Source organism: Scomber scombrus, chromosome 23 (assembly GCF_963691925.1).
Source record: "Scomber scombrus chromosome 23, fScoSco1.1, whole genome shotgun sequence".
NCBI lineage: Eukaryota > Metazoa > Chordata > Actinopteri > Scombriformes > Scombridae > Scomber > Scomber scombrus.
The window spans coordinates 16,356,543-16,373,403 of NC_084992.1; the positions used below are offsets into that span (position 1 = coordinate 16,356,543).

The following is a 16,861-nucleotide window of genomic DNA, read 5'->3' on the forward strand; positions in this document are numbered from 1 at the left end:
AGCTACACCACGGTGAAGGTTGGAGTGAGTCATCATTATGACACTTACCGGGGCTAATGACAAATTTTGTTTACATTTCAAGAAACACCATTACTAATAACACCATGTGCGTCAGATAACATTTGTTTATAGTCAACACACAGTGAATATGTAAGTGCTACAATTACTGGGGTTTTTTTCCAACTGTACACTCTGTGGTGCCATATATGAGCGTATTGAATTAATGCCTCCCCACTCTTCCTCACATCCTTCACCCCACTTCGGCCAGTGATTCTCTTCCATACCTGCGCTGATGGCAATGGAACGAGCCTCCACCTTGTCTCCCATCTTGCGGACTGTTTCTGCAGTCGGCCCTATAAACATCACTCCTGCATCGGTGCAGGCCTGGGCAAAGTCTGACCGCTCAGAGAGGAAACCGTAGCCTGGATGGATGGCATCCACATTGTTGTCCTAAGGAGTGAGGTGAGGGAGAGAAAGAAATGTAATTAAGAGACTTAGACAAGAGTTATGTTGAAGTTCCACTGCAGGCCCCGGTTACCGCTTCGCTGACTTATTAGTGAGGAGTACTCACACACAAACTAACCTGCATACTTTAGTCTGCTCACCAGTAAAAAGGATTTACTATTCACTTACAGCTAAAGGACAGTGGGCTAATGACACATTTTATTCTCATTCAATCTTAGATGCAATCATCCGAATCATCATCTACTCAATGGACACCAGTAGGAGACCGAACGAGTAGACAGGCAAGCATAATCTGAGGTCAGCAGGAAGGTACTGAGACGAGTGAGCACGCACGCACACACACACACACACACACACAAACACAGGGTAGTAGACGGATACAGTAGCTGCCGAGCTTGACAGATAGAGCCATCTCTGGATCAGTATGTGCCATCTGCTCTTGGATACAAGGCGGACTATAATTATGGGCTGTCCCGTTGTTAAGGGAGCTGTTACTGGCAGGCCAGAGGAGGTATGGAGCCACACACACACACAAACAAAATGCAGCAACAACATGCACATGAGCAGGTACACCCACACACCTACTCAAACAGACAGGCATGAGTTCAGAGAGATATTAGTTGACAGTAGATTCACATACACACACACACACACACAGGCTACCATAAACACCCCTGGGCACACACACAAACACTCATACAAGCAAGATCATACATTCACGCTCTAGCGAACACAGGCACATGTTCACAGACACTGCCGCCATAATTACACACACAGAAGGTAAGGTGCTGGGACAAAGACTGATGGTTATTTTTGGTCACACAGTAATAGAGTGATACACAGTGTGAGCAAGAGTGAGAGCAGGAGAGAACAAACACACACACACACTCCTTGCTGGCATGGGATGGCTGGGCTCCCAGATAGGCAGACAGATTTTGAGAAATGAGTTGGATGGTGAAAGCTCCCCGACTTGGCTGGCTGACCACATGCCGAAGCAGAAATTTATAAACCGTGAGAGATTGATCAGAAAAATAATAATGAGCAACTGGCAGCGCGTCCTAGAGGGACAGAGGGAGGACAGGAGAGAAAGGAGGTAACAAGGAACAGATATGATCTAACACAGCGATAACTGTCAGAGAGGAGAGGGCGGGAGATAGGGACTGATGGTGAGTGAAAAGGAGGGAGAGGATGGATAGAAAGAACAACAAAGAACAAGAAGAGGAATGGAGAAATAATGAAAGAAAGGAAATAGGGTAAGAGGTCATAACTGTAGAAGGAAGAGAGGATCCCTTTTTGCTCCTCTTTGAGCAAACTAAAGACTAACAATAGAAGAAAAGTGATTAGATAGTTGGACGTTAAAGGGGAGACTTTCCAACATGAGGAGGGTAGTACTATCTATATTTTTTAAAGTTTACAGAGTAAAGCATGGAGCCTTACGGCAATTTTAGAGGAGTGGATTATGCAAATGATCACATCTAATGAAAGTGCATCTCCACATGAACAGGGCACATTCAGCAGGCTGAAACGAGCGATTTACAACAAGGTCAGGCAGTTAAGAGAATTTGTTGAATCCCACATATGAATTTCTTATTGCTTTGTGCGAGTAAGAAAGAAAGAAAAACAAGAAAACATTCATGCATGAAGCGAAGCCCAATGTTACTTAGTGAGTTTAGAGTTGACTGTAGGCATATTTGTTTACTTTGAACAGAGCTATCAGTTTACCCTAATTTCCTGTTTTTAGCCAAGCTAGGCTAACCACACCCTGACTCCAACTTTGTACTTTATGTGCTGACACAAGACTGATTTCACTCTTGGGGAAAAAGAAAACAAGCGTATTTCCCTAAATGTACAACTCCTCCTTTAAGGTTAACTTCAGACTTCAATGTTGCTGCTTCAAAGTAGAAGCCCTCCAGACAGAGAGCTGCAAAGCAAGTCACTGAGAGGAGCTCATTTTAGCTTAGTCAGGCTATTATTCAAAATTGGCACTATTTGCACCATTTCTCAGCTCAGTGTATTGAGGCACACTGGTGGTATTTTAATGTATATGAGAAGAAATTCTTTGAACATTCCTTCTGTTGACAGATCAGGTTTAAAGGAGCACTTCCATAAAGTTGGAGCACCTGTGAAGCACATTTTAAAAAGTAATTGTAGTCTCGAGTAAGAGTCTAGCTGCAAAATGCTTCCCATAATAAAATTAGGTAACCATTTCTTGTTAGTTACTCCTTGCTCTTGTCTTCCAAATTTTCCAGGCTTTCAGTAAAAAAATGTGACCTTCAAAGAGAAGTGACATCAACATAAGGGTTATCTTCTCAGACTTAATAAAGTCCCTTCAGAGTCACAGAGGACTTCATACAATTGTTTTTCACAGATTATGTGGGTCCTCATGACAATTAAAATGTCAAATATTTGATGGGAAAACCTTCAAAATGCCCATTTTTGGTACCATCTTGTGGTGAATGCTCTTTACCTTTGCTACTTTGATGATGTCAGGAATGTGCAGGTATGCGGCAACAGGCGGCAGGCCTTTCCCGATGAGGTACGCCTCATCTGCCTTCTGCCTGTGAAGAAAAATGCAAAGGTTTAACATTACTGAGATGGGAGGGGATTGAGAAAAGCAGGAAATATACACAGACTGTATCAAGCCCAGAGATAATAAGGCAGCAGTATTTAGGCAGAAAAAAGAACACTACACTTATTCAAATTAGTACCAATTAGCCGTCTTTAAGTTAAATAATATAAATGTAGAATGACAGAGAAATTGACAATGTGGGAAAGGTGGAGCAAAGGAAAAAGAATGAATGAAGGAGAATAGGCAGAACCAGGAGGAAGTACAACCCTATAACAAAATTTATTCGTCAGTGACATTAAGAAATAGTCTGATAAAAAGAGCCCCAGGTGAAGCAGATAAGGATGTTTATGCATGTGAACTAAGGAGCGTGATTACCTGAATGGTTGTAATGTCAATACAATTATATTTATGTCCCTAATTAATACCAACAACAAAACAAAGAACTGGCCCAGAGCGCTGGTGAGAAGAAAAATGCTCCCAAGCTTCCTTTAATTGATGTTAGCTCTAATCAACAGTTAGCATTTCATGGTCGATACCCCACAGCGGCAGCCGAGCAGAAGACATCTGCCTGTCACGCTTCCTTTATTTAAACCACTGCAGGGCTATTCTGCACAAGCGTAGCAGAGATAAGTACCTGTGCATCTGTCCAGTGTCCTGTTCAGAGTAGACGGCCACGGTTCGAATCCCCAGTTCAGTGCAGGCTCTGAACACACGGATAGCGATCTCACCTTGAGGAAAAGAGGAAGACATACGTGAGGAAAATGTCCATCCATCCATCCATCCATCCATCCATCCATCCAGTAAATGTAATGTGTGAATGGAAATTTGTCTTGGGAGGGAAGTTGTAGTTCTCACAGTTTAATCATGTAATTTTCAAAAGCATTCACTTCATATGAGTCTATCCACATCTTGTAGCATTGTCTAATGTTGAATTTGTATGCCATTTATGTGAAAACAAGACAAATCCATCTGCAAAAACACCAACACTGCAACAAGTCTACTGGGTTTTTTTCTAAAGTTTGAGAACAGAGTGTAAAATTTGTGCTTTAGACATGCAAAACACTGCCTGCTTTTTATCTTGCTGTCACAAGAGCCAAATACTGGTTGTTGTTTTTTCAAGCAGCACACATTCTTTGTGTGGTAAAAAAAAAAAAAAAAAAAAAGTTTAGACACTGAAAACTAGCAAGATGTGTTGTTCTTGCTTGAAGGGAAGGACAGTGTTCAAACAATTCTGGAGAAGCAGAAATTCAGGAACATAAAAGGAAATAAAATGAAAGGAGGAGAAGAGGAGATAGTATGAAGAGCCAGATGAAATTATGACTTAAAGTGAGCAATCTAGAGTATTCAAGCTCTGAAAATACAGAAAAATAATTAGAAAAGAACAACGCAAACAATAGAAAAGTTTTGAAGAATAGAGGTACAAAAAGAAGCACAGTTTTGCAAGTTTAACAAAGTGACAAATAAAGACGAGAATAGCGGTGGTAGTGAAAGGAAGAGGGAAATGAAGTGAGGAATGAAGAAGAGGGAGAACAAAGTCATGGGGGGCAAAGAGAAAGACAGCAAGTAGCTCAGAGGAAAATCACATCTGACAAGTACTGAAAAAGACAGCTAGAGCAACAGGAGAGAGGAGACCAGAGGAGAGGAGAGCAAAAAGGAAAGGAGAAGAGAATATTAGTGAGAAGGCACAGAAGCAATGGCAGGGAGGAGATGTGCTTGGTGAAGTGGAATCTAGGCTGATATGATATGATGGTCCAGTCTCTCTTCATCACACACATACATACACGCCAAAGCCGAGCACGGTCCGGTGCACTCCAGTGTGATGAATGTGATCTAATGTGGTGTTGATATCATGTCACGCCGATGTGAAGGCAAGAGATTGACGGAAAGCCCTGCTGTGTGAGAGTGTGTGTGTATGAGTGTGTGCCAGAGACCACAATCTATTTGAATCAAATTGATGGATTAAAGCATCTTAATAGAGCCTTTATGGGAGGGTGGACATGAATCTATGCATGCATATGCGCAATGCAGGCATCTTCTATGCAGCAGGAGGCCTATAGAGTACCACGTCTCCGGACTCGGAGGAATACTGGAAACCCATGCACTGAGCTATCTGAGAAACTGAACCAAATAAAGCTTTTACAGTGTGTTAAGAGAAATATAGAATGGGAAGCTAGAATAAAACTAATGAACACATTTTTTTGTCACTCAAATCCTGCACATCACCTGACAAAGGCACTTTTGTGCACCGACGGCCCCTCTGGATAGCATTAGCATTAACAGGAGGGGGTTCTGCAATTATAAGCACTACCAAAGCAAGTCAGTGATGATCACGCCAAGTCTGACAAGCATACTGGTGACTGCTTAGTATTTAGAAAACTCTGGGCTTCTCTATAATTATGTTTCCATTAAGACTGCCATCACAGTACAGCACGCTTATGGTGATTTCTAGCAGCCTAAAAAGAAATAAATACACATATTCATCTATTCATGGGGCTACTATTGTAGACAAGAGTATATATATATAAAACAGCATCATACATGCTTTGAATGTAGTAGAGACCTCCATGATTATTTTATAAATTAGCTTTTATAACCAGTAATATTTAAATCGCCTATGGCGCATCATTTAAGTCACAAAATTTCAAAAACAAACTGTTTAGTAAAAACACCTTAACTCAGTTTTTTCGTACACAATAAGTGATGCGCTATCAGACAAAATGTTGTGTTTTTGGGTTAAAGCAAACAAAGATAGCTTGTGCAGCCACCCACATACAATGTGTGCTTAAATATTAGCATGTGCCAAGGCAAACTAGATGTTGGTCATTAAAAATTGAAAGTCTGTTCTTTTGCCTCAGGAAGATCTGGAATACCATAACGTTTTTCTTACATTATAAATGAAACAGCATTAAACTGTACTTAATTCAATGGCACTATCTGTACTGCTTGTCTTCTTCAGTAGTGAATTATTACTTTTGGGGTGTGGGTGGGCTTCTTACCTCTATTAGCCACCATGACTTTCTTGATTGGTCGATACTCGTTCTGTGGGGAAGAGTGGGCAAAGCGGGGGAGGACACACACCCTCCTCACAGCCAATAGGCTGAGGCCCCCACGGACTACAGCGTACCTCATCATCCTGAAGGAAAGAAAGAATACGATTTAGACAAATCATGTCTCTTAAACTGTGATCAATTAACAGAGCAATAAGAATGGAAAACAAAAGGGAGACAGGACGACATACAAGGTAAAGATGGAAACATTGATCTGGAAAGTGGTGAATCCTCACAAACATGCACCTTCATACACAGAAAAAACACGAGTATGCTTCTTGTGACATGATATCCAACAAGTTCTCTCTCCTAAGTGCTACGCAATATACACAATATGAGAAATGCAAAACATGGCAGCCAACTGGTCATGTATGCGAGTCATATCTAGAAGAAAGAAAAAGTACAGTTCATATTATCTTACAATCTCCACAAAGTAACCTGTTTGCTAAATTCACTTTCTCAGTTAAAAAAGATGCTTTAAGGAAATTAATTAGACTGAGGATGTTTATGCTTTGGAAATGATTAAACAAGAGGTGTGAGCCCTGTTTAAAGAGATTAAATCTACTAAAGCACCAGACCTCTGTTAAGTTGTTGCCTAGGGTCATGTGAGCCTTTCCACTGTGTGGTGTTTTCAAAAGATTTTAATTGGTGTTGAGCTCATTTTTAAAAGGGAATCCTAGATCATTTCTACTAAGAGTGTACTGTATTATGTATGAATGATCTGAGGCCTGTAACCTTGACTTCTTTGGAAACTTTGTGAAAAGACTGTTAGAGAACTGTAAATAACCAATTTGGCCCCAATTGGTTTGCTTACGATGTGACTGGTAGCAAAGATCATGTCATCCTCTTTACATTAGGGATCATCTTTGCCCATCTTAAGCCTCTGAAAGTGGTCACTCAGGTAAAATATCATTTCTGCTCTCAAGTCATATATATATTTAATACTGTATATTATATGACTCAGACACAGAAGCTATAAGATCTTCATATCACTTGTTTTTGGTTGGATAGTGAAGGATTTTCATAAAATGAAATGAGAAATTATGAGAAATATTATGAAGCAGTCCTCAATAATAAAAAAGGCGGCACAGATTGTGTATAGAATCATTATTGCTTGAGGACACTTAAGAATGACCACGGTTAATATCAGTGATGTCTGATAAATTGAGTGTATGGAATTGGTATCTACTGAGAGGAAGTAACAACTTTAGGAAAACTGATAGTGTCCAGAAAAGTCTGGCTGGAATGACAATGTACGACTGAGGAATGAGTCATACTCTAAACTTTCAATAAAAAAGGAGTAAGAAAGCCAATCAGCTGCTGCTCTGCTTATCAGTACCCAATCAGCTGCAGGTGTTTCTAATGAAACACAATGAGTATCTGATTTGTGTGTTTTTCCCAACAAAGCGCTAAAAACTGCCCCCATTTGCAAATTTTTTTTTTTAATCCAATATTTATCTTTCAAATACAAAACCAACTTTGTCCACACCGTGATTACTGTCAGTTGAGCAGCTGTTTTTTTCCTCACTTGGTTTTTGGACTGCATCCAACAACATTAACATGAAAAAGGAAACTTTTTCATTTAAGAAACACACAGAAACAACCCATTCATTATAACTCACATACTAGCAGATTTACTTGATGGCATTAACTTTCACTAATCACCTAAATACTTACAATTACTTCATTACCTGACAAACTACAACCCCACTTAAGTGTCACATGGTAAGGCACAGACCATAATCTATACACACATGCATGATGATGCACAACTAGTAAAATACCTCTTCAGGGAGAAGGTAAGCGGTTCAGTCACCCTGATGATCTGGCAGCTCTACTGATGAGAGATGTTTGATAGTGAACCTGAACCTGCGTAGGTGGGAGCTTTTCTTCTTCTGGACCCACTATGAAGCTGCACCTCACTGACAGTCCTTTGCTGCCACCCTGTGGTCAACCACCAGCAATGCCATCAATGGAAACCATAACTATGAGAGGTGCCAGTGCTTGGAAATCCCTCAATTTAAACCAAGACTGATGGATGTCTCATAATGCACACTCACTTCCTGTTTGTTACCAGATGTTTCAGAGTTTCACTGAAAAAGGGAAACTGCCATATGTGTCCTATAGCTGGCTTTAACCTTGTATCCATTGGATGCTGGGATAATCTGCAGCCTATCCCAGCATGCAATGGGGTGAAAGAAAAAAACAAACAGTACCAGTCTGCAGTTGTTCTCACACATTTAGAATTGATACCACAGACAAATGATGAAACTCAATTATACACATATATAAATTCTTTTGGGTAAACAAAATCAGACTCCCATTAAACATGTCTGTGATGCATAATATCTAGTTGCAAGAGGTGATTATGTGGACTTGAGGATAGACTGTGGAGACGCTGCTGACAGACTAGATCATCCAGATTAAATGGCATGAAACAAATAGGTCAAAGGTGAATCTATTAATGAAAATCCTTTTTTCATTCTGGAGCCTTTTTATTCTGGATTCGCAACATTAAACAAGATTATGTGTGACTTGGTAAATGAAGAAATGAACAATTAATTATAAAGAAATGAGAATGGATGAATGAATAAATGAATGCATTGAGAGTATCTGAAGACTGTGGGCAGTGGAAGCTCAGGCTGAAACTGTATAGTTTATCTACACAAAAGCAACAAGGTCAAAATATGAAATAGATACAGTTTCACAAGACCTGAATACAACAAGAAGACAAAAGCTAACCATAGAGGAGCAAGAATAATGCACCAGACAGATGGGCAAAAACAAGTCAAATATTATCTGTGTCCTGCATTTCTGCTCTGAGTTGCAACCATTTATATTTATTTGAAACTAGGGGCCAGTAATATATCATCACATATATCAGCAATGTAGATATGAGGGCCTAGCAGGAAGAGATATATTATTATTGTGAGAATTCAACTCTGCCAAATAAGCCAAATAAATTAGGAACACTGTAATGCAACTTTTATGGTCCAGTGACAACACATTTTAAAATACTACTTATTACAATAATCTACAGTCCTGTCAAAATATAAATATTGTAATGACAGTGTGTTAACTGTAAACTGCTGATAGGGTATCAGATGGAAAATAACATTTTTATTATCCCTCCTAAAAAGGGGATACTGAGGAAACTGATCTGAATACAGTACAGGAGCAGAATACATTCAAGGACATAAAAATATGCTTAGGGAATAACACCATTACACTATTAATAATAAAAATACCAGCCAGCAGCCAAATGATGGTAAACTGAAGCTGCAGCCTGTTATCTAAAATGTTCTTTGATCTCCTCCTAAAAGCTGGAAATCCAGCACACACTGCGTCCTGCAGAGGAGAGAAACCTGCTGACCAGAAATAATGCAGTGATATTTCTGCAGCCATATGCTAAAGTCGTCCTCGTAAATAATAATCGATGACTGGAAATCCACCCACATCCAGAAAGCAGGCTGCTCCTACAACATCAAGTCTACAGTTCAGTGTTAAGTGAAGAACGAGGATATTTTTCTAAGCAGAGCTCCAGTCTGAAATGTTGTCAAACAAGAAACTGGAAGAAAGACACAAACTATCTGGATTCCAGCTTTCTTAATATTTGTATGTGTGTGGTGCTCTACTACTACTCCCTACAAAATATATCACAAATAGGAAATTAGTAGAATATTTAGACATGACCTTTTTATAATGACATTAGAAATGAGTCTGTGAAACAAATCTCTTTTGTGACTTAGGGAAAATACAGAGTGCTATGAAGTTAGACTTAAACAATCACAACAGCAGGTAAATAACTTATGAACAACTCTTTTTTTCTCTGTTTACATCTGTCTACATTTCTAACTTCTGTCTCTACCTCATCCTCGTCTGTTATTCATGCATTTCATTCTCATATTGTGCGATTTCTCTATTTTTGACACCATTATTCAGTAGTTCTGCAATCTCTGGTCTCCCAGCAGTGAAGGACAAAATCTATCACAATGAGTGGTTCAGCAGTAGAATGACATGCATTGCCAAAATGCAATGAGGCAAACTCAAGGATGGTATGAAAGGAATGTCAAATGGTGGTGACGCTCACAACTCGAGGGTAATTTTGGTTTTGTGGCCTCATGTTGATTTGTTTGTCTCCTTTTCTGGCTCTAGTGAATGCTACAGGATATAGCTTATGAGCTAAAGGCAAGAGGGAAAATAATAATCTTGTGTGACCCTCATTTTCAGGTGTTATCTTACCCCCAAGGTCTTGACAGCTTCAAGGTGTGTATTCTGAATGTGTCACCTGAGTTAAAGTTCATGCTATAAATGTTGAATGTGCAGGTAAACACAGAAAGCTCTCAAACCAGCCATACTTGATGAGTACACTGCTATACTTGACTTCACACTGATGAAAACATATTGTTTTGCTCAGCATGTGTGCACTCACAGGAGGAAAACATGAGCCACGGCACAAAATGACACATTGTATATTACAGCAAACTGTCCTTACTGAGAAACAAGACATGACCATGTGACAACTCAGACAACGTGTTGTTGACTCATGCACCTACATATGGAGACACAACAGACTAGCAGCCTTTGATTATGAGTTCCTGTTGGCCTACAATGCAATCCATGTTGAATCGACAGGACCAGCATGAAAGGTTTGATCTAGCTGTCTTTCCTGAAGTCTAAAACTTCAGCAAACTGTACACATCCTTTGATCAAACACAAGTCCAAACTCCATGCAGTCTGCTTTGAGACCATCAAGATTTCATCACTGCCCAAATGACGTGTTTTTATCACCACCAAGTGAATGAGTCCTAGTTTGAGTGAAAATACAATAAAATTCTACTTCTATTGAAAGTATGCAGTGTAGACAAGGCAGCACAACATATCTTTCCTTAATACCTTAATAACTAAAACACTGCTAAGAATTGTAGCTTTATTCTACAGTGCTGAAAAAACACAATCATCAACTGTCAGACAATTTATTTCAATCTATTTCAATCTTGATAGGTAACCTGACTCTAACATATCATGTCAAATACTAACTAACTTCCTTTCAGCCTCTCCTTTCAGCCTCTCTGATCAAACTCTCTGAGTCATTCACATAACTTGTCTTGCTTTGTCACACACACAACATTCTTACATAAAATCTATTTCAGATGGATTATAAGGCTTAGGCTGTGCTCACTTGGGTCCAGTGACTAGTAAAGTCAGTCACAATGGGTCAGAGTACATAAAACTCATGTGATCTCAGGGTTTGCAATGCATGAAATCACACTTTATAGATTACATATTAAGTAGAGGCCAGACAACACTAAATAAATGTGAAGTAATTATGACTGATGGGTCAGGCTGGTCAGACTCATATGAGGTATAATAAGGTAATTTGAGTGTATTCAGGAACATTTATAGGCTTCACTTTGTACATTTAAAGTGCATTTTTCTAGAATCAAGTTTGCTTACTAGATGGTAAAGTACTTATGTAATGAACTGCGAGTTCCTATCAAATAAGAAATACAAATGGTTATAAATGGTGTTAAATAAGACAATCAATATAGAATAAAACATAGAATATGCAAAAGCTTGAAACATTAGACAAGGTTTCCCTTTGGTCCTTTAAACAGGTCTTTGAAGCTGTCTACTGTGGCACAGGAATGTGACCTTTGCCTTTCACGGAGTCCAAGAAAATAAATTGGATAGTGGTTTTGTCTCCTCATTTCAGATATGAGCAACCTATCCCACCTCAACCAGCCCATTAAATTCTTTAATTTGCCTCAGTTGCACCAGACTCAGACACATCTATCTTGAAAAATGTGTTCTCATTCTGTTTCCCATCCAGGGAACTAATACAACTCAGGCCAGAGGGCAGAAATCTGGCTGCAGTTACTCAGCAACAAGATGTAATTCCTGCAGATTTAATCTAGAAGCTCCAAAGGAGTTGCAGACCTCTTATGGTTGAATTTTATTTTCTCTGAGTTACTTAGAGAACTTGCAGCTCAGTTGAGAGATAAAGCAATGAGAAAGCATTTAGGGATGTGCAGCATGTGGCATTACTGCACAGTGTACAAACTATCTGTATAATAAAAAAAATGTTGCTGTTTAAGGAACTTCAGTTTTCTATCTGTCCAAAGCAACAATGTTTTCAAATATTTGTTACTTAAATTGGCAAGAAACTAACCACACTATTTAACTCTCATCACAACATTGACGGCACTGTGAAACTGTTAAATAAAACTTTACTGTATAAACACTCCCATGCCTCAAACCTGATGCTAAAATAAGTTTAAAACTGCAACAACACAAACACGTTTGAGGCCAAATGTACTCCATGACTGTGCACTCCCTCTCTCTGTTGTCCCGTCACCAGTGTCTGTCTGTGTGTGTGAGTGTTAAAAGTACAGAGGTGAAATCTGGGCCATACATTAACTTCTTAGAGATCAAAGTTCAGGTCTGTTTTGACGAACACACCGAGTGAAATTGTGACACACAAACACACATAACTAGTGTTAACTTTGCCCCAATTGACTGATCATTGGGCTGATACACAAAGAATCCTTTACCGCACATGTCTGATCATCCAGTTTTCTTAACAAACAGAAGACATAATCCTGTGTGTGGTTTCACCTTAATAAGATTAGCACATATTACTATCTCTTTTACTAGTAGTAGTTCCTTGATGATTTTAACTGTGTGTTATGGCCACAGCACACTAATTCTCAAGAGGTTCATTTAACAATCCTTGCTTGAGTTCATCTTCAAAACAAGTGCTGGGAGACAGAACACATCACAATAAACAAAAAACTGCTCTTGATTCAAGACACCACAATGTAGTGACAACTAGCTCTAAAGCTTTGAAGACTGACAAATGTTGCACATATTCACTGCTGAGCTTATGTAATAATCAAATCCACAAAAAATCATGTTTTTATAACAGCAAATAGAAATATTCTAGATGTTTAGTGGATTATTTTGCAGATGTTCCCCAAGGTTCAGCCTGATATTTGATACTTTCAGATACATTCAGTAATTTTTAAGATAGTTGAGATATGGATTGTGTAAAAGAAATGTGCTTCACTACTAGCAGGATGTAATAACAAAATATATCAGTAAAATCTCAGGTGAGGTGTGGCACACCTGAAACCTGCTGTAAATCTAATAAAGAAGATCATGTGCAGATTGCTGTGAAAATGCAACTGAAAACAGATGATAGTGTCACGCCTACAATCACTGGTCTCAACATGTAGCATGACACAGGGGTCTGGTCTCTCAACGTGTGTCAACAGATTCAATACATTTTCCAACCACACATACACACACAGATCTAACTAGATAGACTGATTGCCTAACAGTGGGTAAAGTGGCGTCACACAGGAGCCAAAAGGTTCCTGAAAAAGTCATTAGATAAGGAATGAGGGAGAACAAGAGAGGCTGGAAAATGGATGTGCATTCATCCACACTCCCTTACTTCCTCCCTCCTTCCACCTCAGCAGTCTCCTACATCCTACCTGCCACTGGCCTGATAGGTAGAGGGATGGGACAACTGTGTGCATAAATGAGGACAAAACAGATTGAGGCTCTTTAAACAGAACCAGCTAAAGACATTTTTCTTGCTTTTTAAGAAAGTTTTCAATTTAAGGTTTACTCCTAATTAAATGTAAACAAACACAACAGGAAGCTGGACTGATGATGATAAGAGCATGTGTCCTTATATCAATTAACTAAAAAAATAACTAAATAAAAGTTAAGATCAGCTGTGACAGAGCTGTTGGGAACTATAAAAAGATGATGTTTAAAAAGATCCCTGTTATTCCTACAAACATGCTTGCAGCAGCAGGAACAAGATTATCAAGGCAGACCAAGTGTTTGTGTAGAGAGGAAACGTTTGTGACTTGACTGAGAAGTGGGTAAAGTGGGTAGTAATGGCGTAGAGGTTAGATTACTGAGCATGTGAACAGGTGGATCACGGGTTTCGAATCCACTAGCAGCACCAGAAACTCTGCCAAAATAAACATAAACAAAAAACACTCAACCCTCAAACAGCACTACTTGTATTTGCTAAGTGTAGTTTGTGGTACACCGACAGGAATGTTAGAGCCAAATAAAACTGCTATATTTCGCTCTTGACTTTCAATGTCACACAACATCTGGCCAGCTGTAACAACAAACAAGATGCTTCAGCTTCCCGCTGCAACAAGCTGACTCTTTTCAGGGTTAACAAAAACACAAAAAGATTGCTTGCATAATTCTTACATCATTCTCTAAGTGTGTATTTTTGTCCTAGACACCTTTCACTGGGCTGCAGCAAAGTTTAATACAACCAGGAAATCATTTAACATGGTAACTTATTGATGGTCTATCATAAACATCAAGCACATTGAACATTTCTCTGCATTTTTCAGCTAATTTCAATTAATAATTTACATTGAATTGTTTCACTAGTATGGTCTTCTTTTTGTGTTTGATTGTGAAACAGGAGCAGTGATTAAGCTGAGGAGAAAGTTTTCAACCAGAGAATTGCAACCAATCAGAAAGAAAGTAATGACTCCTAAAGCTCTGTTTGCATTAATGAACGTGTAAACTAGGCTAAATTATTTTTAAATGTACAGAGAGGAAAGCCTGGTTCACTGGATGCTTTAAAACTGCGAGGGAGGAACTTTTGCTCTATTTATTACCAGTAGTTACCTGGAAGGGTCTTGTATTTAACTCTTTATCAAACACTTGAACACTTAGTTATACACTATGTGATTAATGTGTGCTAACCTGAGTAAGGGGCTGCTTAGATCATGGATGTTCCACAAATTACATGGAGACCCCCTTTTTAGACCCTATTCGACTTTATAAAACTTTGAGGGAAGAATCAGCTCAGACACTGGTGGTGCTGAACATTCATGTCTTCATTCATTAGAGTTGGCATCTCCTTAATCTGCTGGCTTTCCAGCTGAAATGGGACATAACAGAGGAAAGGTCAAGCTTAAACTAATGAATTTGAGAAGTAATCACTTTGTGCTCCACCTAAATGCATTTTTGAGTGTGGAAGTTTTTACTCATCACAGCTCTTAGCTGCATTGTGCTCTGACAGTGTGAAAAGGAGAAGGTCCACTGTTTCACAGGGTGTATAAATAATGCTTTTTTTTAGTCTTTATTTCCTGGCAGTCCTAACAACAGGTCGGGACCCCAATTAGCTAACAGTCCTGAAGGACCAAAAAGTGCTGAGGGAGGAACAGAGCTCTGCACCAATGCAGTGTTTAAGTTGTAGCGAAAGTCCAAAAAGTGTTTCAAAGCAATCGGTATTTAATGTTTTAGTAGTCAACAACTAATCAAAACTCTGGTTTGGTCTAATATTCAAGACAAACAGGACAGGTTTTGGAATAATTGCTTGTAAATTTGGACTGTCCCAAATTTTTCAGGATGTCTGATCACCCTACTGAGCACTGAGTTATTGACTTCACCTCAGAGTTGGTTTAAGCTGTTTATTATTAAATTTAAAAAAGCTTGCAATTGCTGATTTTTTTGATGATGAACTACAACATAACACTAGCATGTACGCGCTGTAGACTGTCCAGGTGCTGCACTGCCCTCACAGTTTAGTTCCACCTTTTTTGTTCATTCAAAATCAAGTAATTATGTGATATTTCGACATTTGTGGATTAATTCAGAATTGTAGCAGATAAGAACTGAGATTCTTATGCAACTCAATTTCTTCACCCAACCCTATATGAAATGAATAGTATACATCCATCGTGAGAAGCTATGACACATAAGGCCACGACCAACTTTAAAGTGGCATATGACACCTGTTTCTGCCAGCTTATTTCTGATCACAGCCACGCAAGAGGATATAGGCCTACTGCAAGTTTTCTTGTGACGACTCACTGCACAGCTCCCATTGGAGTTCTGGATGGTGCAGCTGCTCTGCATGTACCAGTGTTTGAAGAAGAGTAAAGGTTAAGGATGAACAAAATGTACAGTGAAATACATCCGACACTACAGACACGCATGCACAGGTTCAAAGGTGAATATGCAGAGAACAAATTTCTGCAAAACACAGAATCAGTGAGAAAGGCCATCACACACCACACACAGTTAAATGCTCCTTTAATATCTGACTTTTACAAGACAACACACGTTATAAAATCTAACACTTTTCAACACGTAAACATCTTCCAAGCATAGGCACAAGGGTAAATGCATTCCCAGTGGAGATGCCTCCAACTCTTTGAAATATTGGGACTCCCATACAAATACAAAGACATGGCACCAACTCATACTAATACAAAACTCCATTGAAAATGCTCCTAACTTTGCAAAGAATCTCTTACAAAAAGCCCTGGAGCCCTTTGACCTCACTTTGGGAACTCCTAACACACGTAGATATTCAGCATCAAAGCATCAAAATAATATCTGAAAAAGCTTCTTTTGTTGTTTTTTTTCTACAGGATCTAATGATCACCTTTAAACAGACAAAGCTAAAAGCTAGCCTGGGGGTTCCTAGCAGAGTATAGCTAGCAAAGCAAATAAGCCAATGTTCACTTTATCAACAAGCTTTCATTGCACAGAGTTTGGCTCAGACAGGCATACAAGTTGCAAATGTGTTTCTCTGGCAACTGTACAGCTAAGACAGTTGAACCCTGCAGCACCAGCAACATCTGTTGACATTAGGACGCATCCATGAAAGGTTACATATGTAGCAATTCAGACACACTTCAGGTCAATTGCACTCAGTGACAGCCGCACACACACACACACACACACACACACACATGCACGACTCATTCATACTTGCACA

General features: G+C 39.2%; 1 protein-coding gene across 1 annotated transcript in view; it reads right to left on the minus strand.

Annotated features, from left to right (window-relative positions):
* LOC134005473 (pyruvate carboxylase, mitochondrial-like) overlaps positions 1–16,861 on the minus strand; it is a 279,864-nt gene that overhangs the window by 262,541 nt on the left and 462 nt on the right. Inside the window, exons 2-5 of the mRNA XM_062444380.1 lie at positions 6,031–6,167; positions 3,669–3,762; positions 2,933–3,023; positions 285–450 (exon numbers count right to left, since the gene is read on the minus strand). Coding sequence (XP_062300364.1) covers positions 285–450; positions 2,933–3,023; positions 3,669–3,762; positions 6,031–6,167 — 488 coding nt within the window. The remainder of the gene's footprint in view (positions 1–284; positions 451–2,932; positions 3,024–3,668; positions 3,763–6,030; positions 6,168–16,861) is intronic.